This window comes from Antedon bifida, chromosome 7 (assembly GCF_963402885.1).
Source record: "Antedon bifida chromosome 7, ecAntBifi1.1, whole genome shotgun sequence".
Lineage (NCBI taxonomy): Eukaryota > Metazoa > Echinodermata > Crinoidea > Comatulida > Antedonidae > Antedon > Antedon bifida.
The window spans coordinates 13,911,305-13,936,538 of NC_136232.1; the positions used below are offsets into that span (position 1 = coordinate 13,911,305).

Here is a 25,234-nt window from a genome sequence, read left to right on the forward strand (position 1 = left end):
GGATTGGAGGATGAATTTTGAATACTTACACAGCACTACCATAGGATTTATCTTCTATGCCTCTAAGACAATCCTGCAGTGAACTGATGATTACTTTACAGCGATCATCAGATGCCACTTTTGACTGTTTGATCAAGGAGATTGCGGTGACCAATGTCTCAATAGCAGACGCATATTCCCCTAAGAACAGAAAACCATATATGGTTAGAAGTAACTTAATTGTCATCCTTATGGTAATAAACAGAATAATCCAGCAAAAGAATTTCAATTGGAGGAATATTAAACAATCCAATCTGATCAAGTTGCACATGTCTGTTTAATCAAGAAAAAAAAAATCATACAGATGAAAGCACTCAGAAACTGAGGGAAGTACTTGGCAAAATATTACAGGGAAAAACTATATTCGGAGAGAGAGGGCTCACTACTTGATATTTCGATCCATGTTTAAAGAAGACAGAGGGCATGCTATTTAATATCTGATATGGAAGACACAGGTAAGATTTTAATCAATCGGCATTCTCTGTAAGCTATCATGCTAAGAAACAAACAAAGCAAGTACTATACAAGTAATGACACATAATATTTTCTGGAGAAAACTAGAAAAAAGTGGATGAGGGAAAGCTACACACAAAATAAGTTTACAGGACAATACAGGACAGAAATGGAAAAAATGATTTGGATGCATGATTGAAATCGGACTATTTTAGTTTTTTAGTCTAGGTAGAGTACTTTTTCTTACCTGAACTAGCATCCATGACTGCCCTTGAGATGGCACTACTGGAAACTGTTCGATTACGAGACATGATTTCTTCAAACTCTGTTTCACTGAGAGCTGGTGTTTCTACAGGTGCTGGATTCTCTCGTCTGAGAATAATAAATAAGAATAATACAGATATTTGTCACTTCAATTCATTTGTGTTTTCTTTACAAAAGCAATACAGAAGAATTAAATGATTTATATTGAGGCTGGAAAGAACACATGTTTACAAACTGTATAGGGCTATAATAATAAATATTTCAGAATTGAAATTTAATATCTAAATAGATTAATAATAAGACATACCGTTCTGGTGTCTTGTACTGGTCATCTGGATATCTTGGCTGTGCTGGTGGAGGGAACCTGTCTGATGTTTTATACTGATCTGGAGTGTAGTTGGCTTGTGAAGTAGGAGGTGGGCCTTGATTCCCATGAAAAAATGCTGGGTTGACATGAGGTGCTGGAGGAGGAGGTCCTGGATGAACAGGTGGTGGTCCTGGATGTGGTGGAGGCCCAGAATGAGGAGGAGGTCCTTGTGGCGGTCCTTGATGTGTTGGCGGAGGTCCTTGAGGATGTGGCTGTTGATACTGTGGTTGTGGTGGTCCTTGATGAGGAGGAGGTGGACCTGAATGATGATGTGGTGGCGGAGGACCAGAATGATGGGGTGGTGGACCAGGATGAGGAGGTGGAGGCCCAGGATGATGTGGCGGTGGCCCACCCATAGCAGGTGGTCCATATTGTTGAGGAGGGCCTCTCTGAGGAGGGGGTCCACCAGGTCCTGGAGGAGGCATCCCTGGCATAGGAGGTCCACGTGGAGGGCCACCTGGTCCTGGATGTGGTGGTCCACCGGGGGGAGGACCACTATGTGGCGGCATACCATGAGGAGGTCCACCGTGAGGAGGTCCACCATGAGGAGGTCCACCGTGAGGAGGTCCACCGTGATGAGGTCCACCGTGTGGCGGTCCACCGTGAGGAGGGCCACCATGAGGAGGTCCACCATGAGGGGGTCCACCATGAGGGGGGCCACCGTGAGGAGGTCCACCATGAGGGGGTCCACCATGGGGAGGTCCACCGTGGGGAGGTCCACCATGATGAGGTCCACCATGAGGGGGTCCACCATGAGGGGGACCACCATGATGATGTCCATGGGGTGGTGGTCCACCATGAGGGGAACCACCATGAGGTGGTCCTCCATGTGGAGGTGGTCCACCAAATGGTCCTGAAAAATAAAACCAGATTGATTATTGACATTTGACATTCTATTAAAGTTGAGGGTAAAGTTTACTCTTTCAAACACGTACTATGAGATGTATCTAATATCTTACCTGGGGACCTTTGAGGTGGTCCTCGCTGATCATGTGGTGGTCCACGTGGAGGTGGTGGTCCTCTCATTGGCCCAGGAGGCTAAACAAAAAACATGATCTTATTAAAGATGTACTCCAATCAAATTTTGGTCAAACTATTATGTGACATTAAAATGCATAATTCAACAAAAACATTAAAACTAATAATTATTCAGGGGGACAATAAAAATAAAACAATATTTATCTTTAAACCATAACCTGTAATACTGTTCAAAATATTTACAAATCTAATGAATTAGCAATATATACACTATGCCAGGGTATTTGATTGGTTGAATTTATATCACACGGCATTGGTAATTTCATTTCATTCAACTTCTATTCAAAGCCTCCCTGCAGAGATTAGGATATTTTGATGTAATATAATAAATAAATGTAATTAGGTATGTTATAAACAAAAAATGTTGAATTGGGGGGGGGGGGGGGGATATATTTTCATTTGCTTTGATGGTTCCATTAATTTAACATTCATCAATATTAATTATTTGTACAAAAAACATGTGGTCGTTAAATAGAAAAACTTTCAATGAAATTTATCATTAATAACATGATACTTACCCCCATGGGTCTTTGTGGCATACCAGGTGGAGGACCTCTAGGTGGTCCACGAGCTATATGGAGAAAAATAATGTTCAATCACAGTAATAACTTGTTTTCTGTTATTTGTGAAATTCAATATAAATAATCTGAATTAACCACTAAAAACATCAAACCAAATCAAAACCGTAATGAATGAACGAACTTCCACTGTACTTTAACAAAGAAAAAACCAAATGGGAACATCCATATAGCATGGAGAGTCGAGTTTATGATGTTGTCGATTCAAAATTTTACCTGAATTGAATAAAATAGGTATTTACCAGGTGGGAAATTTTCCCTTGGTGGTGGTCCATTTCCTGGTCCTTGCGGAGGTCCTTGTGGCGAGGGTCCACGTTGAGGTGACGGGAAACGCATCCCACCACCATCATTGTGATGTTGTGGTGGACCATGTTGACGATGATTAGGTGGTCCATGACGAGGTGGAGGTCCCTCTCTATCATTAGCTATTCATACAATTTTACAAATTAATACTTGCACATCAAATTATAATAAAGTAAGCAAGAAATATTATTCCATTGTTGAATTGTAATCTATTTGTGTTGATGCATTTTCCCAAATTATTACAGACATTCGATTTGCATGTCCACTGTGTCAACTGATGCCCTGTGCAAGTCGACTGGCACATCATCTATCAAATTTGAGAACTTGTTTAGTGACATTTTTTTCCCATTGGTAATTAAACTTTAATCTGAAGACTATACTTAAAGAGAATTGTACTCACGAGCTCTGGCCTCGCCTTTCCTAGATGCAGCCTCAAACTGAGTCAAGCTCTGTCGATTACATGGTGTAACAACTGGCTGCTGTCCATGTAATTCTCTGTAAAAATAAATTCATTTTTTTGCTAATTATCGAAATTCAATTTTAGTCTACTGTATTGCGTGAATGAAAAACATCAGCTTATGCATATTCATGTTTCCATCTATTCTTCCAGATCCCTTTCTGCGACGAATCCAAATCCAAATTTGCAACCATTCAGAGCATATCAGAGTTGTCATGAGTTCATGAGCACTCATGAGAATCAAAAAGCTCAGCAGACACACAATGGAAATGAAAATAGCACTTAATCGCTTTGTGAAACTACTTGTACCGGTATGGATCATGTTGACGATGATTAGGTGGTCCATGACGAGGTGGAGGTCCCTCTCTATCATTACCTATTCATACAATTTTACAAATTAATACTTGCACATCAAATTATAATAAAGTAAGCAAGAAATATTATTCCATGTTTAGTGACATTTTTTTCACAGAAATTAAATAATGTTAACTTACTTTTTTGGTAAACCATTCATTATGACCCTATAAGAACCATCTGATCCAACATGCACAGTTGCAAATCCTTTAGACTGACCATTAGCACGGTTTTCATGAAACTTGATCTCAATCAAATCATTAACACCAAGTTCAGAGATAGCATTACTTAGATCTGCATCTGTAGTCCACTGTTATAAACAAAAGAAAACATTGTATACTGTAAAATCAACTTTCTCAATACCAGACATCTTGGACTGGCAAAATAATATTATTAAATATTTTCTGGAAAGTCTGGTATTCGGAATGTATTTTTAATGGTAACAATGCATTTGGGACCGTCCTTTTGAACCTAAAAAAGTGTTTTGGGAGACTTACTGGTATTTTGAGAGTTAACTGACAATTACAATCAAAATGGCTGTCTCAAATTGCTGTTATACAAAACCATGACAACCACCAAACCACCCTGTTGCCGTATTCACCATTTACTTTTAAAATGCTTAAATTTGGTCCTTAATATGTGACAATGTAAATGCAGCGATAGTAATTTGGACAATCACAATGCAGTGTCGTTTGGTGCATGTGCTTGTTCTAAGGTTGAGGGGTATCTTGAAAATTCACACCTACCCAGGTCAAATTGCCAATGTACAATGAACTTTTCTTGGCATAGTTATGATTCGTTGTTCCTTGTATGGCCTGTGTTTTCTGAGGTCCTGCATCACCACTCGATGACACACGCTAGATAAGAAAGTAAACAATTAGATTATTAGTATTAACAAAAATTAACTTTCAAAAATATTATAAAATCAGACATGGTTACAAAGTTTAAAACATACAGTAGCTTATTGAAAGTTGTTTATTGAGGTTACAAAGCCAAACAATGTAACCTACAAAGCTAACAACGTAGCCTATAGCCTATCTACGAAGCATCTACGAAGCTACTTTGTAGGAAAAGTTGCAGTATATTCTTTCTGTACTGTACAACTCGAGACAAAAACAGGCCAGTTGGTGTTTTTCTCCCAAGATTTCACAGAGTCCAATATAAAACTTCGGGATAATTTCTAAAAAATTGTCATCACACTGTGCAAACCTGGTTGTTACTTTTTGCGAAAAGGGTGTTAAAGTCTCAGAGATGTCAACATTGTCAAGAAAAGGTTGTAAGGTTTGTTAAAGATGCTCTGTATATGCTAGCAGCATTATAAACCTTACGCAAAAGATTCATTAATTAGATATATCAACATCAAATTCAATATCCACAATTGAATGATAAATACAATTTGACTGGCAAAATATCTGTCAAATGAAATTCAATGATTGATATGGAAATTACAAAAATACATTTATATATTGTACTACCTACTGAACTTTTTTCATTAAGTACAGTACAAACAACAATAAAAAACCAAACAATATTGTACCTAGCAGACAAAGTGTTACAAACAATGCATAGCATACAGTACTTACACGAGGTGGCTGCTGTGTGTTATTTGCTGGTGTTGTTATCACATCATCATATAAATCTACTGATGCAGAGTTATAATCACCCTCCTGAAATTAATAAAAAAAATCCATGATAAAATATCATTATCTTGGTGCAATTAATGAATAATGTTGTTGGGATCTAGCCTAGGAAATAGCAAAATTCTGAAAGATAGTACCCAAACCAGGCAGTCATGCTAATCTTCACCCGGTATCCCTGGTATCGTCAGGTATCGCCTGGTAGGGTTTTATGATATAAAATGATGTCAAGTACATGTTTGACACTTTGACTGTCAGAGGTTTTTCCAGTTAGAAACTGCCACCGCCAGCGTTTTTAGCCCAATTCGATGTTTTTATTAAAGCTGATTGAAACTATGTATGTGATCTGATTTATATGTAATTTAGACTAAAATAATCATAAAGATTTTAGCTACGCGCTACTGTGATGCGCGGTGTTTGTTATTTCGACAGGTACCATTTTGACAGTTGTTCGTAACCAGATTAGTTACTTTCAAAAAGTAAAATATTGACGGTCCAGACCGAATATAGTGTCCATATTTATAGTATACCAATAATTAACCTACAGTACAGTATCTACCGGATTTCGTAAAAAAATGCGAAACACGAAGATCTTCGTGTTTGGCAGTCAAGCGTTGTGTTTCCAAACACGAAGATCTTCGTGTTTGGCAGTCAAAGTGTTAAGATGCTTTAGTAGTAAATTTAAGTTGTATAATATATTTTTCTTTCCAAAAACAAGTTAAAAGCAATTTAGCAATTACATTTTAACCAAAAAATGATGTTTTATCCTAAAAATAAGTAAACAAAAACAATTTAAAATTGTTTTTTAATTGACATATTAGGTGTGTAGTACACTACACGATTCACTGACTTTTATGTTGGTTCAATGGGGTTTGCTATGGGTTTGCAGGGTTTGCAGTGTTTAGCAATACCCATTTTCAGCGATGTTTTATTAGACCGTATATTTCGGAAACTACAAATCAGATTTTCATAATTTTTTTAATTTAATAATATATACTAAAAACCGTGAAATTAACTTTTGAATATACATCGCTATTCCTAATTAATATACTGTAGAGCTTCTATTTGAACAAGCACCGGCGATAAAATGGCATATGACCAGTTGGGCCGCTGACAAGTTCAGCTGCCGGTAATTTCCATTCTTCTTCTATAAAACACTGCATCTTTTACGACATTTTGTGTAGTGATTAACAGTAAGTACTACATGTATGTAGTAAGTTCATGGTCTTTAGATTTATTGTGTTAGAAAAATAAATAATATAATTTCATGCTACAATTTTGTCGGTTTGGGCCGCCATAACAACAAAAGGAAAGTAGTTTAACGTAATATTTAATAATTTAATTGTTTTTAATCTTTTGGTGCACTCCATAATATTTTTCTATTTATTGTACCAAGTGAAGTCACATTGTCTCCCAGCCCAGGACTAATAAGTATTGACATAAGGTTTATCGCAAATACCTTGATTTCGCGAGAAACGTCATTGCACAATGCATGATGGGAAGGGTTTGGGAGCAATAGCGCCACCATATAATACAAACTTTATTTCCCATTATGCATCGCTCACGCAATTTGCGATAACAAAATAAATATTACTTTTTATTTATTAATCATTTAATTATTAAAAATGAATTTGACAATGTTAATACACAAAAACAAAATTTTATGTAATTATTTTACCGAAAAATGGCGTAGTATATACAACCGCCGAAACATGTTTACATCGCTTTTGGCGATGTTTCAGACCTTATTTTATATTTTGGAAACTACTAACAAGTCAGATTTTCATATTTCTTTAATTGTAATGTTTAATAATATAGGCCTAATATTAACTTTTGAATATAGGCCTACATCGTTATCCCGAATATAAATAGAACTTCTATTAAAAAGAAACGAGCGCCGGCGAAAGTTAGCATTTGGCGTTTCATAGAAAATAACGTTTTTCTGTCCTTCTGGCGGCCGCTCAACTTCTCTTCGTCTAGGGGTTCTCCTAGCCTAGCTAGGCTATAATAATTATTCTATCTAGGCTGGTATGGACTAGGCATGTGAGTTATGAATGGGCAGTCGGATAATTATACATTTTATTAATTTAGGCACTAACTAGGCCTAATGACCGGCGGCCGAAAACAAATGATCAGACACCGGCCCGCGTGGTTTCTCTGCTCCACTCTCACTCCACAAAAAAGAAGAGTGCAGCAACCGAATCATCTAACACTGACAGGCAAACACTAATTTTACAGAATATGTTTGTATTTAAAAGCGCTGTTAATTGTGAACTATATGGAAATATTATAAAAAAGTAAGTTGGAGGTACTAGGTGACTTGAAAGCAAGAATTACCTGGTTAAATTCATCAACATCGTCGGCATACAAATCAATATCTACACCACCGTCAGCCATTTTATTTTTTTAGCACGCACAAAATTGAGAGGGCAGCATTAAAAAAAAAAAGGACGCGTTTTCTTAGTTGCCAGAATATTTATCCATATTGAAAAAATTCACAGAAAAAGAACAAAAATATACTGTACAGGTATTGTAATTTATTAGTAAAAGAGAAGAAGAGAATTTCGAATATAAAACTAAAGAATGTGCCATTTGTGAGGCAAATGTGGTCCTGCTGACATCTGCAGTTACAAGCTGACATTCAGCTTTTTATTTATTATATTGTATACTACAATTACATGAAATTTAAATTCAGAAAGTTTTGAATCTATACGTTATCAATGTGACAAATCCTCAACATAAAAAAACCATGCAATCATCATCATAATTATTTAGCTGTTTTTTTGTATACAGTAGATGTATGAATGATAGCAGATACAAACTGCAATGTTCCTCAGGAGTTAGTTTTTACATTACATCTTCATTAGGAACTATCATTGTAATAAAATGTCAAATTAGTTAATATTAATTAATTAATTACATTAATATATAACTCTTTGACCAGCAAAACCTCAGAAGGAAAGTTTGGAACACAAAATAAACAATTTCACAAATAATAAATTCATAACTATTAGTGATAGCTATTGATAAATGCAGAATTGTTTATTTTTGAAATATTAGTGAAATTTATATTCTGCGAGAAAAAAGAACACCAAGCACCGTCAGGCAGTTAGTGTGTAAACTTTCCTTGATTTTGCTGCATTTTTTATATGCCTGAATTTCCAACTATGGTACTTGAGGATATCGGCAAATCACTAAATAAAGGAGAAAAAAGAATTAAAATAAAGGGTAGGTTTTATAATGAACAATTCAATTTTTTGTTAGTAATTAACAACAACAAATACTGTAAACAGGAAACTAAAGTACAAAACTGTCCTGTATAATATACCCTACAAATAGTTTGCTCTCAATAAAATAAAAAGCTACACTCCACAATAAACAAGTTTTGGTGAACGACTCTAAGAACATGTAACAAAAACATCCAACAATCTCTCAGCCATTACCAAACATTTGCAAAAAAAATAAAGAAACACCCATGAAATAAATGCATAATTGTTTATTTTTAAAATATTAGTAAAATTGAAGATCATGTTAAAAGGACACCAAGCACAGTGAGGCATTATATCACTAGTGGGCAAACATACCTAGACTTTGCCATATTCGATGTACCTGAATAAACAACGGAAATGGTGCTTGATGGGCAAAATAAGTTGAGAATATTAGCGAAGTCACTGATTAAAGGAATTGCCTTACAGAGGGGAAAAAATAAAAGGTAAGTTTTATAACAATAATTCTTTGTTTGTATATTACTCACTAATTAACAACAACAGGAAACTAAAGTACAAAACTATCCTGTATACTTTACAAAGAGTTTTCTGCTCTCAATAAAAACTCACATTTTTTTTTTTATTAGATGAGATGATAACAACACAAGAAGAATGACTGTTTTAGCAAAAATCGAAACCGCTGGCAATGAAAATAAAGGGTATTATTATTATTTCATATGATTATTATTATAGTTATTGTTAAAGTACATTTAGTAATACTCAAAAAGACAACGAATTCTATAATTTTCATTTTATTTAACTTTTGCAAATACAGTTTTTATTCTTTCTCCTAATATCGAGTACCGTATTTATTCAAATAAATGCCTCAGGATTTTATTGTTCGGAGAAGGCATTTATATATTTGGGTGTAATATTGTAACATGTATAATAATTTCCATCTAGATATGAAAAAATACAATACAATTAATATTTTAAAAAGTACAGTAACAATGGAAATGCTTGGTTGTAGATCTACAATAAATAGAAATGTGTTATTATACAATATTGTGTGTATATGCATGTGGCTGGGCATTTATTTGAGGAAAAAAATATACACCGGGGCATTTATTCGATGGGACGATTATTCCAAAAGATAGGGGAGGGGCGCACTTTATTCAAAGCAGGGCATTTATTCAAATAAATACGGTAACAATATAAGTGAACCTGAAATGAAACATCATAACTTTTACATTAATACTGTACTTTACTACTCATGAATTAATACTTTTCAAAGTTACATGATGTATCTGAGTCAAAAACTCAAATCATCTGGTGTGTTTTATTCTTAGCTAATCATCTTTGAGGAGGAACACGGAACAAGTTGGCATCTTATTTTTGCATGGAATCCACATACAAGGCAGTGAGTGGAAATAAAAGGATAAACAGTCTACTGTCTCTCCATAAATAATGTTACTAATCTATGATTAATGTATTAAAATTATTATTATTATTATTAAAAAAAACTAGTTTCAAAGTGTTATTATTCCTGTGTGATGTGCCCATATATAGAAATGATGATGCCATATCACTACCATATTTAGGTATATCACTACCATATTTGGACACATCACACTTTTTGTTAAACTAGTTTGATACTGATAGTGTAGACAGAGTTAAAGCGCCTAAACGCAGTACAAAGAGGCCATCTCATACCTCAGTTTGGTTGCGGACATATTTACCTTTATTAGTTAGTAATTTTAAAGGAACTTTATGGTTAGCCCAATAAACTAATGAAGCTAGAGTTAATAATAATAATTAATAATAAAGATGATGTTCATAGCCACAGGAAACGAAGTTTTCACGATGTGTTATACGTTTTTATAGTTCATGATTTGTGTCCCTGTTTTAATTTGAAGGCTATGACAGTTACTCTTCACATATTGAGATTAAAGTCTGATCAAAATACAGAACTTAAAGTTCATAATTTCATTGGTCATTCCATCAAAGAGGTGTTGAATCCTATGCTTCTTGTCTTTAGACTTCTGAAAGTGTTTTTGTTGCATGGAATTGTGCATGGATCATTGATTTTGTCTTGAAAGTAAACCGAGTATGGAAAAAACTTTTGAGTCATAGATAAAATAATTTCATAACTTCCAAGATGCCTCCAACAAAAGAAACTTGATTCCAATCTCTAATTGTATTCTTCTCAGCTGTCACTGGGACCAGAGGCTTCTTGCTCAGCATCTGTGACTGAAACAATTAAGTGAATGAAAAATAATTAAATATCCTCGGTCAGATTTATCAAACATGTTTAGCCAAATCATCATCATCCAATCAATCATCATAACTTTGTTTTAAGTCAATGATTTTTCTTAAATTAGTCAACATAACATACGCCAACATTTTTACATATTTTCCTTAAGCTGGGTTCGCACTAAGATGCAATGAAAGGATGTAAACACAGTGCAAGTAATTTGACCAATCACAAACAATGTATTATCTGAACTGTTGCTTTGTCATTGGTCAACTCACTTGTGTTGCGCTTACATCCTTTAAATCTTAGAAGAATGAAAAATATGTGCTATTTTGATTTCTCAATCAAATAAATTACATACAAAATTTCATGCAAAAGTCACAGTAATTTTTTTATTACAGTGTAAAACACGAACAAGCAGCCTGAAGGCTGCAAACATTGAACTTACAAAAAGTGTAATTAAGATATAAAATAAAGACTATATATAAATATAATAAGATTGTGCATTCCAAAAGGAATAGAATGCACAGTACCAATACAAAAGCATTTTTGTAACTTTCTATGTGTCTATAATATTAATATATAGCAACAAGCAAATAAAGACTGTACCAATATGTTCATACCTAACGCAAATGTGATGTTGTTTTCATTTATTATTCTTTCCATAGCAGCAACACCATATGAAGAGGGTCTGTTGAAGACAATACCATCTGGCAGTCCTGAAACATAGATCTTTCCACAGTCCACCTCTTTGTATGATACATGTGCTTTTCCAGTTGCCTCAACTACAATTTAAAAAACAAACATTTTTATTATAAATTTTAATTACTAGATGGTACGCTCGCTTCGCTCGCGTACCATCTAGGTCGTGCCCACAGATGGTTCTCGAATACATAATAATTTCAGCGTTAAAAAACTGGCGATTTCAAATGTACGTACCGCAGGACAATAATACATGTCGTTTACCAGGAACGAATAAATAGACACTGTGATTTATGTACTCAACTAAAATTAGCACCATGGGAATTACTTCCGAAAGAGAAACTTGTCACAAAATGAGACCAATTGTTTAAGTCAAATTTAAACAAACTTAATTTGTGTTTTGTATGTAACATTAGGGTTGAGGGATGGGGAAGAGGATGGGTGCAAAGAGGAACAATTTTTAAATATATTCTTTATCCATTTAGTAACGAAATATTAATTGAACTTATTCAACCTTATGTTCCTAAGCGGTCTCTGAGATCTAGATCTGAGTCTCTTCTTGCCCATATATTTCATCCTTCCACTAAGTTTTATGGAAATCGTTCATTTTCTTCGGCATCCGTTTCTCTATGGAATGCATTGCCTATTGAAATCCGTCAGGCTACTTCCACCAGTGTCTTCAAATCTCTCCTCAAAACCCACTTTTTAATTTGTAAATTTCTAAATTGTTCTGTCTTTGTAAAGCGCATTGAGGCTTTCAGCATAATGCGCTATATCAAGTACCAGTTATTATTATTATTATTATTGTTTTCATGTTTTACAAATAATATACCACTAAACATAGTAAAATCATTGCGATGTAATACTTTGTTGAAACTATCACCGTCCTAGTCGATTGAAAGTGTACAGTATATGTAACGATACATCACTACGACGTGTATATATTTATATAATGTAAAACAATTTCTGAAAACCACCTCTATTCGGGGATCATAAATTCGATTTAATCGTCAATAAATATTAAATTATCTAACTCAACTTAATTAGTAGGCCTAATGGTTTTCAATTGTTTCTTAGAGCCAATTCATACTTAAGTTGGTTCCTACCCTACCCACCAAAGTTGTTCTGCATTTAGGGCATGTGATGTACCGTAGGCCTATCCTCTACTGGTTTTACAACGCTACTCATGCCAGTGAGGGATGGGTAATGATGTGGATGGTTTAACTGCAATAATAAAGATTTATACATAATATACGGCGAGTGAAAACGCTAGCTCTTTATCCGTTTAAAAAAAATTTATATCCAACCTCTGCAGCACAGATTGAAAAAAAAAAATGGATCGAATTTCTGTTATGAGTATACAGTACTTGCCTTTACGACGCCTGAGGGAATAGACACTTGTGGAACAGAGATTGGAATGTTCCATTCATCGCAAATCAATACATTTGTATAAACGTATATTAAATCTATCAAAGTAGTATTTTTTAAAGAAAATCGGCCTGTCTTCAACATTATGATGCTGTACTCAAGCTGTTCAACCGGTTTTCAGCCATTAAAAACAATTATCATAGGAGGAGATAGGAAAATGCGAAGCATCCTCGTATTATCGTCTGCGGGTATTTTTCAAGACGGACATCCATTAGACAGTGTATACCACGATCGAAAAACACCCCTATTTGGGGAAAATCATTGAACCTAAATTTGTTTTAATCGTCAATAACTAATTATCGAACTCAATTTAATTAGTAAACAGGGTTACATCAGGAGGTTAAAATCAGTACCGAAAGTACGAACCAACTTTATATACCATCGAGTAAACATTCTAGAAATAACGCGCGATTTACCGAATTTTGCCCTTACGTAAATTTATATATAGATTACTAGATATAAATAAGTAACACATAGACAATCTTATTAGAATAAAATAAGTTATTCTATGAAAGAAAAGTAACATTATGAAATTGAGGGTTACTGTCAGTTGCAGTAATGTTTTTAATATATACAATACAATGAGTAATTAGATGTTTTTGCCCTACTCTGACGTAATTTGTACTTTATACTAAGTACATTTGAGAATACTTGTGGAACTCGAACCCACGACCTCCAGATCACTAGCCTGGCGTTCATACCTCTAGACCACCGAGCTTGCGCTGATGGCTAGATTCGAGCCCAAGTAAGCAGCGGGTACTGCACCAACAGGATTGTAATTGTAATTTTTTTCGCAAGTATTCTCAAATGTACTTAGTATAAAGTACAAATTACGTCAGAGTAGGGCAAAAACATCTAATTACTCAACTCCCTGACGCAAAAACTACAATTACAATACAATACAATGGTTTGTAATTACAATATATATATATATCGATTATCCACAAAAAACATTCATCCTAAGCCTCGGGAAGTACGTGGTCCGTCAATGGTGCTGGAAGGAACTATAGATATTACTTGATCTATATTGATTATCCTAAACGAACAATGCAAAACTGCTTTAAACTGGGGGTCTTTACAAGGAGTTGGAGGCAAATTCTTTTTTGCATGCCCGAACTGCTTTACCAAGACTTTGCAGATTATATTTGGCTCCATCTTTTTCTTCTTTCTCAATCATTCTCTTTTTAGTTCTTTTTCTACCTGGGAAAATTTCAGTTTTGCAACCGTCAAGATGCAATAGAATCTCTTTTTCATTGCTTTCTCTGACAACATTTTCCATTTTCTTTTATATACTGCCTTACTTTTCTTAGATTATAATGTCATGTCTTGTGAAGTTTCTATATTTTCCGATAATTAATTTGAATAAACACATTTTACTCAAATTTCCTAGCTATACCTGTAGGTAGGTGTCACTCAAAACAATTGTTACCCAATAGAAACAAAGCAGACAGTAGGTGTGGTCATGAATAACCAATTCAGTAGGTGTGAAAACAAAAATTGTTTACAATACATTACTATATAATGGGAATTGTTCTGAGTGGAAATGAATAACAAACAAGTTAGCTTTGAGCCTGAGAAAGAAACTAGATGTTATATAATCTAATTTATTCTGTATTGGAAATTAATCATGTTTAAATTAAGTTCCTAATCCAAATGTTCATGAATACTATGTTAAATCAGGGAAGAATGACTGGTTAAATACAGGGTTATGAAATTAAATGAGTCTATAACCCATAGAACTTAAAAAATAAAAATATTCAAAAACAATAAAAATATTACTTATGATTGATCTGCATTTGGTATGAATATTTTATAAAACTTAGAAGTGCTTTTTGTTTTTAACCTACAAAAAAACTCTTTTGGTTAAACTAAATCATTATCAAATAAAAATTACTGATTTTTCTTTTGTTTTATATCTAAAATAATTATAAGGAAGTAACATGTATTTTAACTTTTTACACTACATACTGAGTATGTGTTATCATAAGAATATCCTAATTCTACATTTAGAATAATCTTTAATTTGGTACAAAATTTAGTTTTATTAGTTTGAAGTGTTTTATTTTGTGACCTATGTACTTTCTATTTATTTTAACAACATCCACCAAAAATATCATTGAAGTTCTTAACTTGGTAAAAACATACAGATTAGATGACACTTTTATTTCGTTGAATTTGTTTAATCATCTTCAGCTGTTATAACTAAATCAAATAATCAAAATTAATAAATGTTAACTTTAAATTTACTTACAATATTTACGGTTAAAAAGCTTCTGTACTTCCGCTCTTAACCGTTTCTTGTTTGTGGCCTCTTTGACAGTGTTTACAGGCAAAACTCCTGTCTCTGTTACTAAATAAAATAAAAGTGAGTGATTAGTTATTATATTACTACAAATTAAATGTATAAATGATTAAATATTTACATAATATGTTTGCTTTTCTGCGAAAAACCCATTTTCCTGGCAGCAACAAACCGCTGGGCAAATCTTAAGCAGCAAAATAATGGTTAATTTGTTTAATCTGAGGGTATTAAAAGTAGTTTGGTTCACTTCTTATTGGCTTTTTCAACCAAAATCACACACAGTTATTTAGGAATCTGGAATGGAGTCTGTTTTAATAATATATAATTCTAACTAAAATACGATTTTTTCAGCAGAAACACTCATACATACAGTGAACAAAGGCTGCAAATTTTGTGTTAGTGTTGTCTTGCTCTATAAATTGTTTTCCAACTTGTGTTCCTACTTCTACGATGCTCTTCATTGGAGTTACAAATGTTGCGATACATTCAACGCCTAAGTCAGAAAGCTTTTGAATCTGTAAAAAAACAATAATGCGATGTGAAAACAATTTCATCTAGTTTTGATTTAGTAATAATATAGAATTCATAAATTATAAAGCATGTCACATATTTATGATCAACTCCTAACAACTGGTCTCCTAGACTATACAGCAAAACCATGCAGTGGCTGCAAAGGAGTCCAACCGTCATCTTAGCAACATAACAACTGACAAAATTATCTAATCTATGTATCTTAACTAACGTAAGTTTTTTCCACTGTTAAAAAATTTATGAACTCTTATAAATTGAAATTTTAAAATTGTTCATGGGTTGAAAAGTTACATAACAGACAGATTGTTAGAAGTTTATAAATCAGAATAGCTAAATAAAAAGCATCACCTTTACGTTTACTTCTTTAATTATCAGATCTATTTGTTTATTTTTCTGTGCCTCAGACAATTCAGTAACATCTGGTAATTCCAGCTTGTTGGCCATACTGAAGTACTTCTCAGCCTCACCACTTTCTTTCAATTGGTTCCATACATGTGGAGCACCTTTAAAAATATCTATTTTTGTGTTTCCTTTGGCTAATTCTACAGGGGAAAAAAAAGAATTTTGTTTGATACTGACAGTGCTGATGAATGAACATGAACATATACACATTTTAATAATAAAACAATAGGAAACCAGCAATCATCAGATGCGGTTATGCAGTATGATCCAATCAGAGACATGAGCGACCCTACCCATGATGACTTTCAGGAGGATCCTGATTTGGCAGGAGAGCACCCAACAATTTTGTTTTATTTGTCTGTTTGAATGTTAATAAATTAATATGAAAAAAAATGTAAAAATACATAGGTATATATATATATATCCAATCTGCAGACGGTACTGTTTCGATCAATATATTGGCTGAGCCAGTTATGTGGGACATGGTACACTAATTATGAACACAAAGAGTGCACAAACTCAACGAGTGTGCTTTCCAAAATGGTAATACTGTATATGAAGCACATAAATTGCTGGTCACTCAAAGTCGATGCATGTCAACTGAAACCAGTCCATGACGGTCTGATGTTCTCTCAACAATGAATGAGGATGGCTATTAAACAATACAAATAAAATAATACTGTACCTTCAACATAATAATCTTTGAAAAAAAGATTATAGCCAGAAGGGGTCTTCTTCTTGATGGTTTCACTTCTTTGATATTTCTTTCCTGTTACCTTTTTCCTGTTATTTCCAACCCAATCCTAGAAATTATAATAACAAAAATGAACACATTTTACGCTTCAGCAATAAGTCACAATTTAAGTTTTGCACCGAAAGATTTTGTAAAAAGTCCACAATGTTCTTTAATAATAAACAACCATTTGGTCATCCTTTTTCTTGGTGACCCCTTTTTATATTTATTTATATCTTGTATGTTTCCATGGTACTTTTTTTATGCACTGTTTTTAATGTATATTTGTGTATGTAATTTTTTTTTATTACTGCAATTTTTTTAATTAACCATGAAATGAATAAATGAAAATGAATGAATGTATTTTTTTTATCAATCACAATTTTGTGTGATTAAAATAAGCTGTCAATTTAAATTAAAATGTAAATCAATGATATTACCTTCACCTGATTTTGGGTTATACCACATTCTATGGCTGCATCAGCTATCAGTTTTCTCTTTCCTTCGCAGCCATAGCTGTCCATTCCTCGCTCCCAGTAAGACATCAATATTTCTTTAACCTCATCATTTAAAGTATTGTACTTTCTAGATGTAAATGTTTTAACATAAAATTAATTTTGTTATAAAACTGCATCATGTGACAGTCACAAGAGTTAGACTACTAAAGGATATCACGGTATACAAATTTATTATTAGTAATGTTGATGTTGTATACAGTATATACAGTATAATAGCAATTTTTACAATCAGCAGATTGTCACAAAGGACACTAATATACAAATGATCAACGTTTATGAGTGGGGATTGAAGAAAGATTGACTTTTTCTATTCAACAAGGAAAATAGGACAGTAGGAATGAAAATATTCTTCCCATTCAACAATTTACATAAACATCCTTTTATTCAATTAATCTGCTGATTCCTTCTTTAACACTCTACTGAATGGTTCTCAGTTGCACAACATGTCACACCATGCAATATGGCCTATGTCCAAATTATTTTACAAAAAGGTGGCTGTGCAAATATACAGTAGAATCATTGATTAGAACTCCACATTGTTACAGTACATACAAATAATGAGTTGAATAGGAGAATATTTTCATGCATTTTGATTTTTCAGTTCAATCTTTGTGTTTTCTGAATGGAGGGAAGATTTTAATCATCAATAGATTTTTATGAAAATTATAAACAAACACAATTACCTTTTGCGGCTCATTTCTAGTTTTGATGCTCAATAACTTTTTTAAATAGATGACTGAACAAGTTTTAACTTTTTTAAATCTAAAAATACAGAATAAATGAAAATGAACTTTAATTAGCACAATAGTTAGTGAAAGTAATTTATGTTCTGCTACAATACATTTATTCACCATGCAAACCTTTAAACAATATTAATAAGTTATTAATTGCACATAATACAGTATAACCCCTCTTTTGAAAGGTATGAATAGTGGAAAATGGCATTAATAATCATACCATTATGATGGCTATTACCATGGATTTTACTCGTACTGTACATGAATTGATCGTTTACTAATATTAATAAATGGTAACCAGTCACTGATTGTGACTGTAGGCTTAAAAAAATCAAAGATTCTGGTCAGGTTATGTTTTTGGTAAAATAAATAATGGATTTATTTAAAATTAAATTAATAGGCCTACAGTTACTCTTAAACAAATTGTTGTTGACACATAAAGATCAATGACATTTTTATTTCAACTTGTATATATTTACAAATAAAAAGTAATCAGATATACAGTACAGTATTTTAAAAATAAAATAAAACTTTGTATGTTATTATTTGCATATACTTGAAAAAAAAAAAAATCTGAAATATTTCTTTAAACATTTGAAAGTACTATCTTGCTGAATGGATTTATTTTTTATTCATATCATAATATACACAATACTATCCTTCAAATGTACTATTAGATTAGAATAAATTTGTTGTAATCACACCCAGAACCTGTGCACAGTACACATGTATGTTGTATGTCACACAGTGTCCATCTTATCATACATCATGGCTTTCTCACTAGACATTTGTGTCAAAGCTGCAGGGTTGTTGGCATGGTAATTCGTAGGCATTACAGAAGAAAGGTTTAAGAGAGCCTCTGCTGCTGGAAGTAGACCACTATTTAGAGTTTCTTCTGAAGTGGAAGGCTCATTGCCTATGCTTGGACACTCTACTAGTACTAGAGTATCGTGTGGTGAACTCAATTTCAGTCTCTTTACATCACTGTTAAACCTGCTCATTTTGCTTTTACCATTTCTTGCCGTCGTGTGCTTAAACACAGATGGTGTATAATCTGGATGTGCAGGGTCATCATGATTTGGCTTACCTGAATAATTAGATAATAATAAAAATGATAATGTCTACTTTAACCTACAGAATATAGGTCACACATATTATCTCTAAATCAAAGGTTTTGTACGTACACTCCAACAAGCCTAGATCCTAAGTACACAGTATTAATTATGGATGCCTGTCTAACCATGCATGTACTGTAACTCGGTGTAAGAAAGTACTCTCTCATCTTGGCCCAGCTGTACAAACTGTATTCGCTGTATGACCAGATATCCTTTGCAAATAGAAAATGGGCATCTCAACCCGAGTCAGTTAAAACTTAAAAAGGTTACATTAAAGATGTATTGTCCCTTTGTCAAATTCCAAAAAAAAAAAAAAAAAAGATTTCTAAAAAAAGTATCATAATACTTGAAGTATCATAATAGTTATTAACTTTCACAAAAAAAAAGTCGAAAAAAAAATCATTTAACTGAAATACAGACGTTTTTTGGTCCAAAAAATAACTTTGACTTCCAGTCAAAGTTTTCGATCAAAACATATCTCATAATGCAACACGCTTATTTGGCTACTCTGTATGCATAATCATAAAACTTCCTCGCGATCTGTGTGAAAACACCTTCTCAACCATGACGAGTTGTAAACAATCCTAATTAACATCATGCATAAAGCATACTCGTGGTTTGAAATCTTTGTTTACGTTCGCTCGCGACGATTTTCCAGACGAAATGTAATCAAATTAATTTAGCTGTTAATTACGTAAAATGTTTGTTTTTGGCTCGAATTTTCAACTTAAAGTGAATAACTTTAATATTACTTTGATATGGCCAATTTAAATTTAGAATATTTTGATCTTCATTTTTTTGTGTTTCAAGGGACAATACATCTTTAATATATAATACACTCAGTTTAACATGGATTCATTTTTTATTTTTAGTATATTTATATTACAGTATTTCTGTACAGTATTTAGCAAAATGAAAATATATTTTAATTTCTATTGTAGCCTACATTAGACCTACCATTAATAAAATGTTCTCCACATATTCTAGCAGTGATAGATGGCGTCCATTCTGAACCATCACGATTCAATTTTTGTAGTGAATTTATCCACTTCTTTCTACGTTCATGACATTTTAGGAAATCGATGGAACGATGGTTTATTTTTCATAAGTGTATGATTTGTACAACCTACTGCTTCACAATTGCCAGGCATTTTAGATCTAAAATTAAAATACTACGGACTACTGAAATTTGTAAATGCTCATTTTTAATTTCTCTCCTCGCATCCCACACCCCTGCGACCTTCTGTATGCAGAATGCAGCAGAGAAAGCCCGCGAGCATGCAGTGTTCAATGTTTTCACTCCAGCGGAAGTTGGGTCGTATTTAAATTACCGAGGTCACAAACAGATTATCCCGGATGTGTCACACAAACAGTATATTATACAGCAGCTTCGAATGTAAGAAGCCAGCCTGCCACACGCAGCCAGACCGTCCTGCGCCGCCGATAGGACTGCGCCTGTGTGCTGGTGGTCTGCCTAGTGTTAAGGCCTAGCCTAGGCTATATGTAATAACAATTTCCACCTTACCGAAGCCGAATGCACACAAATTTAATCTCTGATTCTTTTCTCGGTTTTCGTCAGTACATCCTTAAATATCACTCATCTGTATATGACCGTTGCATTAACCTATTTATCCGTAAATGCACAACTGATTTTCAACTCCTGTATCTAGGCAAACACTATAACATGTGCATCACATGTGACTACGTGACAAATGATCGTATAGTAGTGTGGCGGTATCATGGTGTGACGAAACATGTGACATCTATCACACATGAATTAAAGCGTAAAACATAATATCGTTACCATAAATCATTCATATTCTGAAATATTCTTTTCTTTTTTTTTGCATTTAAAAAAAATGTCTATGAAATAATGAAACATGAAATTATATAGCTAAAAGAATATAGGCATATATCGAGCTGAATATTAAATAGGCGTCAACAATCCATTAGCTGGCGGAGACGAATTTAATTTGAAATGAACATAAAAAATGCTCAAATTTATTTTAAAAGTGATTTTAAATTATTAAAGCCTGGCCTAATAGTTGAAAAAGTTGTATGTTGATGATTTTGAAGTATAGTAAAGTGTAAAAAAAACTTTTATAGGCTACTACTAGGCCTAGTAGGCCTAGTAGGCTACTAGTAGGCCTGACATTTTTTTATTTTTAACAACACAATCAAAAAAGTGTAAAATCCACCCAATTTGTGGCAAATAGATCTTCTTTTGATGAATAGGCCTAATAATGATGAAAGGTTCGTAAAAAAAGCTAACAAAATTGACACTAGAGCAGACATTGTCCTTTAACAAATTAAATGTAGGCTACAATGTGTTTTAAGACGTTTGGTAATACAAAATTATAAGCAGGGATTTCCATTTTATCAAATGAATTAATTTGCATTATTTGCAAATGGTGATTCACCTTATGCCAGCTCAGAAAACGTTTTGTCATTTGAGTCTCAGTTCTATGAAAAAAATTATGGACTAGACCTAAAGACGAGACTAAAGAACATCCATGCCATATCAAAGAATTCCCATTTCCCCTTCATGGTAGAGGTCTTTGGTATGTTCTTCCCATTCTCGCGCATACCTAGATCGGATTTTAATGTTCACGTATTGAATTGCTCTTTTAGAGAATCCTACAAGTGTTAAAGTTTTATCTGTTCATATCTGAAGAATGGAAAACGTTTTAATACAAACCAGTGACATTCAAATAATAATCGTTAAACGTAGTTTCTAAAATATTCAATATAAAGATTTGGCAACTAGACTATGGTATTGTATCCAACATGTCTTTAAAGCTCGACAATGGCGTTTTAAATGATAAAGAGACCACCATTTTCTTTTGCAGCATTGGATAGGCCTAGTACTATTCGTTTTATTTTGTTGGCTTGTCGACAGTCGACAGTTCCTTGAGTTTTGCACAAATTATAAACAATATTACGAAGATATGAGAAAACCTCTGACGCAAGTCAATCACGTAATTTGATGGAATGCCCTGGTTTTTGGCAATAAACGGGGCGGGGCCTTCACTGGGGACGAAGTCATTTCGGCCAAAATATATATATATAAACGACATAGAGAGATTTTTCAAAGACCGGGGAGTATCGTTCATTGTAATCAGGTGTGATCTTAGAGGCTCTTGCAGCTTCTCGAATGCTCATGCCATTGCTGTCATAAAAACAAACAATATGTGATCCTTCAATAACAGCACTCGCTGTCTCTGATATGTATGGCAAACCAATCAGAAGTGGTAGGAGAGTAAATGGGTCATCTCGACTGAAACTTAATGTCCAGACGGCTCCGTTGTTAATCAGAATCCTCAATTTCTCGCTACACATGCTGTCCATGGCTTCCAAATCGTTATTGAAGAAGCTTTGCAACTTCAGCAAGACGTATTCCATCTGTGTTTCCCCACTTTCTGTCAGCGCATGTTGGGTTCGCTCCATTTGAACCATTTCCGAATTGCACATTGCACTGTGACACGCGCGCTCATCATTTCCGATCTGTGTTGGTACGCGCGCGTTTTACTAGTGAATGCGGGTCAAATTGTACTATGGAAACGGCAATAATAAACATTCAATTGAACAGCTAAAACGAAGAAGATCGTTTTATACTGACCACATCTGCTATTATTAACTAGAAATCTAAGAGAATTAATAAATGGATATGCCAAATGGTAAGATAATTTACTTATGTAGTATTTTTATTATATAATACTGTAATTGCATTGATTATTAAATTGATTTAGGCCTATACTGTACAACAATTCATTTTCATTTCTTTTGTTATTAAGGTCCTGTGCATAAGTCTGGGACCCGTCGTAGACATGAACCGAACAACCGAGAGCGCTCTCTCGAATTACCGCCATCGCTTAGAAGACCTAAACAAGTTCCAGTAAATTCAACAAATGTTTCTGATGCTGGAACAATCAGAAACTTGCTAGCAAGTGCCCGTTCTGAGATTCAACGGTTTACTGATCTGATGTCCGATTACGTCGACTTAGCCGATAGACGAGTTCAAAATTTACAAGAACCACCGGCTGGTGCTTTCCCCGGAGGAACGACAGATGAAAAAATACAATATTATGAAAACAGACGTCGGATGTGTGCAGACGCATACGAAATGAGTTTGAAATCAAGAAAACGTGATGAAAATGCGAAGAATTTACAGATTTTCCCAGATGACGGTTTTAGAAAGAGATATTTTCTGAGAAAAGAAATGAGGATGGAAATGAAACGCGAAGCAGGGGAAGAATTTGCACAGCGATGCGAATACATAGTTGAAATCAGGCAACGTAAATTTAATCGTGCTAATAGTGTAGCCGATGTTCAAGAAGTTGCACATTCCCGCTCAAATGAGGAGTCACAGACGTTACTGACTAGAAGACAGTTAGTTGAGAGCGAAGATAGGAATAGAGTAATGGATCATAGTGCTGGTGATGGAGTAACGAACCAACACCAAGGAGATGTAATGGTACGTCGTGACGAGACCACGACGCCAGCCATTGATGGTGATAACGCAACAGTAGGCAGTAATCAACAGGAAGGTACTATTTCCCAACCTCGCCGCCACCGTTGGCGAATTCGTGTGCCGTGGCTTCGACGGATCTGGCGATGGGCACGCAAGCATCGACGGCGAAACAGCAGAACTATCCCGGATGCTGCAGCAGACAACCAATAGTGTTTTTTTAAACTTTCATGATATTTGTATTTCAAAATGTGAATTAAACAAGATTTCATAACAAAACGAGTTTTAAGTATTATTGTTCACACACAAGAAGCTGGAAATAATTCCAAAATCAAAAGCTTAACATTTCTTAATAGCATGGTATGTACATCATACCTCCCCTCCCCCCCACCACCCGATACAAAAAAAAATACACTTTTTCCTCAACGTAAACAAACACCTATTTCGACACAACAGTCTACTGTATTTTTTTAGCCAGCGACTCCAACTTCTGAAAACAATACTATGCGGGGATCGAGGTTTAGGTACATGAACATGGTATACCAATTATTTATTCGACCCAACTCCCCACCCTTAAACTCACTCTGAAACGAACGCGATACCCCTATACTATATAAACTATCAATTATAGCCAGGAACTTGTTGATTGCACTTTTGTCCATTAATGTATGAAAACATTGTTTTGTCGAAGTTGATAATGTAAGCTATTCACATTAAATTAATATTAGGATAGTTTTATGTTAACATTATTGCGAAAATATCAAGAAACAAAAACAACAGTTGTTGCTGAATGCAACCGGCAAAAATAAACCGGGAAAGGGGGTCCTTTCAAATTGAACAGACACTCTGTTCATTCTAAATTAACCAATTTATTCCCTCTGTCTCTTTTGTATTGTCTCACACTAGACATTATTCGTACATAAGATAGCGAATGATTCGGTTTGGTAGTGGAAAGCGAACCTAACTTTGATAAGTCATTTCGGCCAAAATAGTCGCGAATAAACAACATGGAGAGATGTTTCAAAGACCGGGGAGTATCGTTCATTGTAATCAGATGTGATCTTAGAGGCTCTTGCAGCTTCTCGAATGCTCATGCCATTGCTGTCATAAAGACAAACAATATGTGATCCTTCAATAACAACACTCGCTGGCTCTGATATGTATTGTAAACCAATCAGAAGTGGTAGGAGAGTAAATGGGTCATCTCGACTGAAACTTAATGTCCAGACGGCTCCGTTGTTAATCAGAATCCTCAATTTCTCGCTACACATGCTGTCCATGGCTTCCAAATCGTTATTGAAGAAGCTTTGCAACTTCAGCAAGACGTATTCCATCGGTGTTTCCCCAC

The 25,234-nt window shown here is 34.2% G+C and overlaps 2 protein-coding genes across 4 annotated transcripts in view; both read right to left on the bottom strand.

The window, feature by feature from the left end:
• Nucleotides 1-7,917, bottom strand: part of LOC144849185 (cleavage and polyadenylation specificity factor subunit 6-like) — a 158,421-nt gene extending 150,504 nt beyond the window's left edge. For all 3 annotated transcript variants that reach the window (XR_013613954.1, XR_013613953.1, XM_078706219.1), the window contains exons 1-11: nt 7,828-7,917; nt 5,437-5,520; nt 4,600-4,710; nt 3,994-4,163; nt 3,443-3,537; nt 2,982-3,164; nt 2,680-2,732; nt 2,083-2,161; nt 1,064-1,976; nt 740-864; nt 30-180 (exon numbers count right to left, since the gene is read on the bottom strand). Coding sequence is in view for 1 of the 3 variants with exons in the window: in XM_078706219.1 (XP_078562345.1) it covers nt 30-180; nt 740-864; nt 1,064-1,976; nt 2,083-2,161; nt 2,680-2,732; nt 2,982-3,164; nt 3,443-3,537; nt 3,994-4,163; nt 4,600-4,710; nt 5,437-5,520; nt 7,828-7,887 (2,024 nt within the window). In the remaining 2 variants the exon portion in view is untranslated. The remainder of the gene's footprint in view (nt 1-29; nt 181-739; nt 865-1,063; nt 1,977-2,082; nt 2,162-2,679; nt 2,733-2,981; nt 3,165-3,442; nt 3,538-3,993; nt 4,164-4,599; nt 4,711-5,436; nt 5,521-7,827) is intronic.
• A 1,575-nt stretch (nt 7,918-9,492) lies between these two features.
• Nucleotides 9,493-21,115, bottom strand: LOC144849208 (uncharacterized). The gene is made up of 9 exons (XM_078706266.1): nt 20,944-21,115; nt 18,250-18,328; nt 17,489-17,633; nt 17,001-17,118; nt 16,262-16,455; nt 15,753-15,897; nt 15,332-15,430; nt 11,574-11,735; nt 9,493-10,946 (listed from the first exon to the last, which is right to left on the bottom strand). Exons 2-9 carry the CDS (start codon nt 18,261-18,263, stop codon nt 10,903-10,905), a joined length of 921 nt encoding a protein of 306 aa, XP_078562392.1. The 5' UTR covers nt 18,264-18,328; nt 20,944-21,115; the 3' UTR covers nt 9,493-10,902.
• Between the last annotated feature and the right edge of the window lie 4,119 nt (nt 21,116-25,234).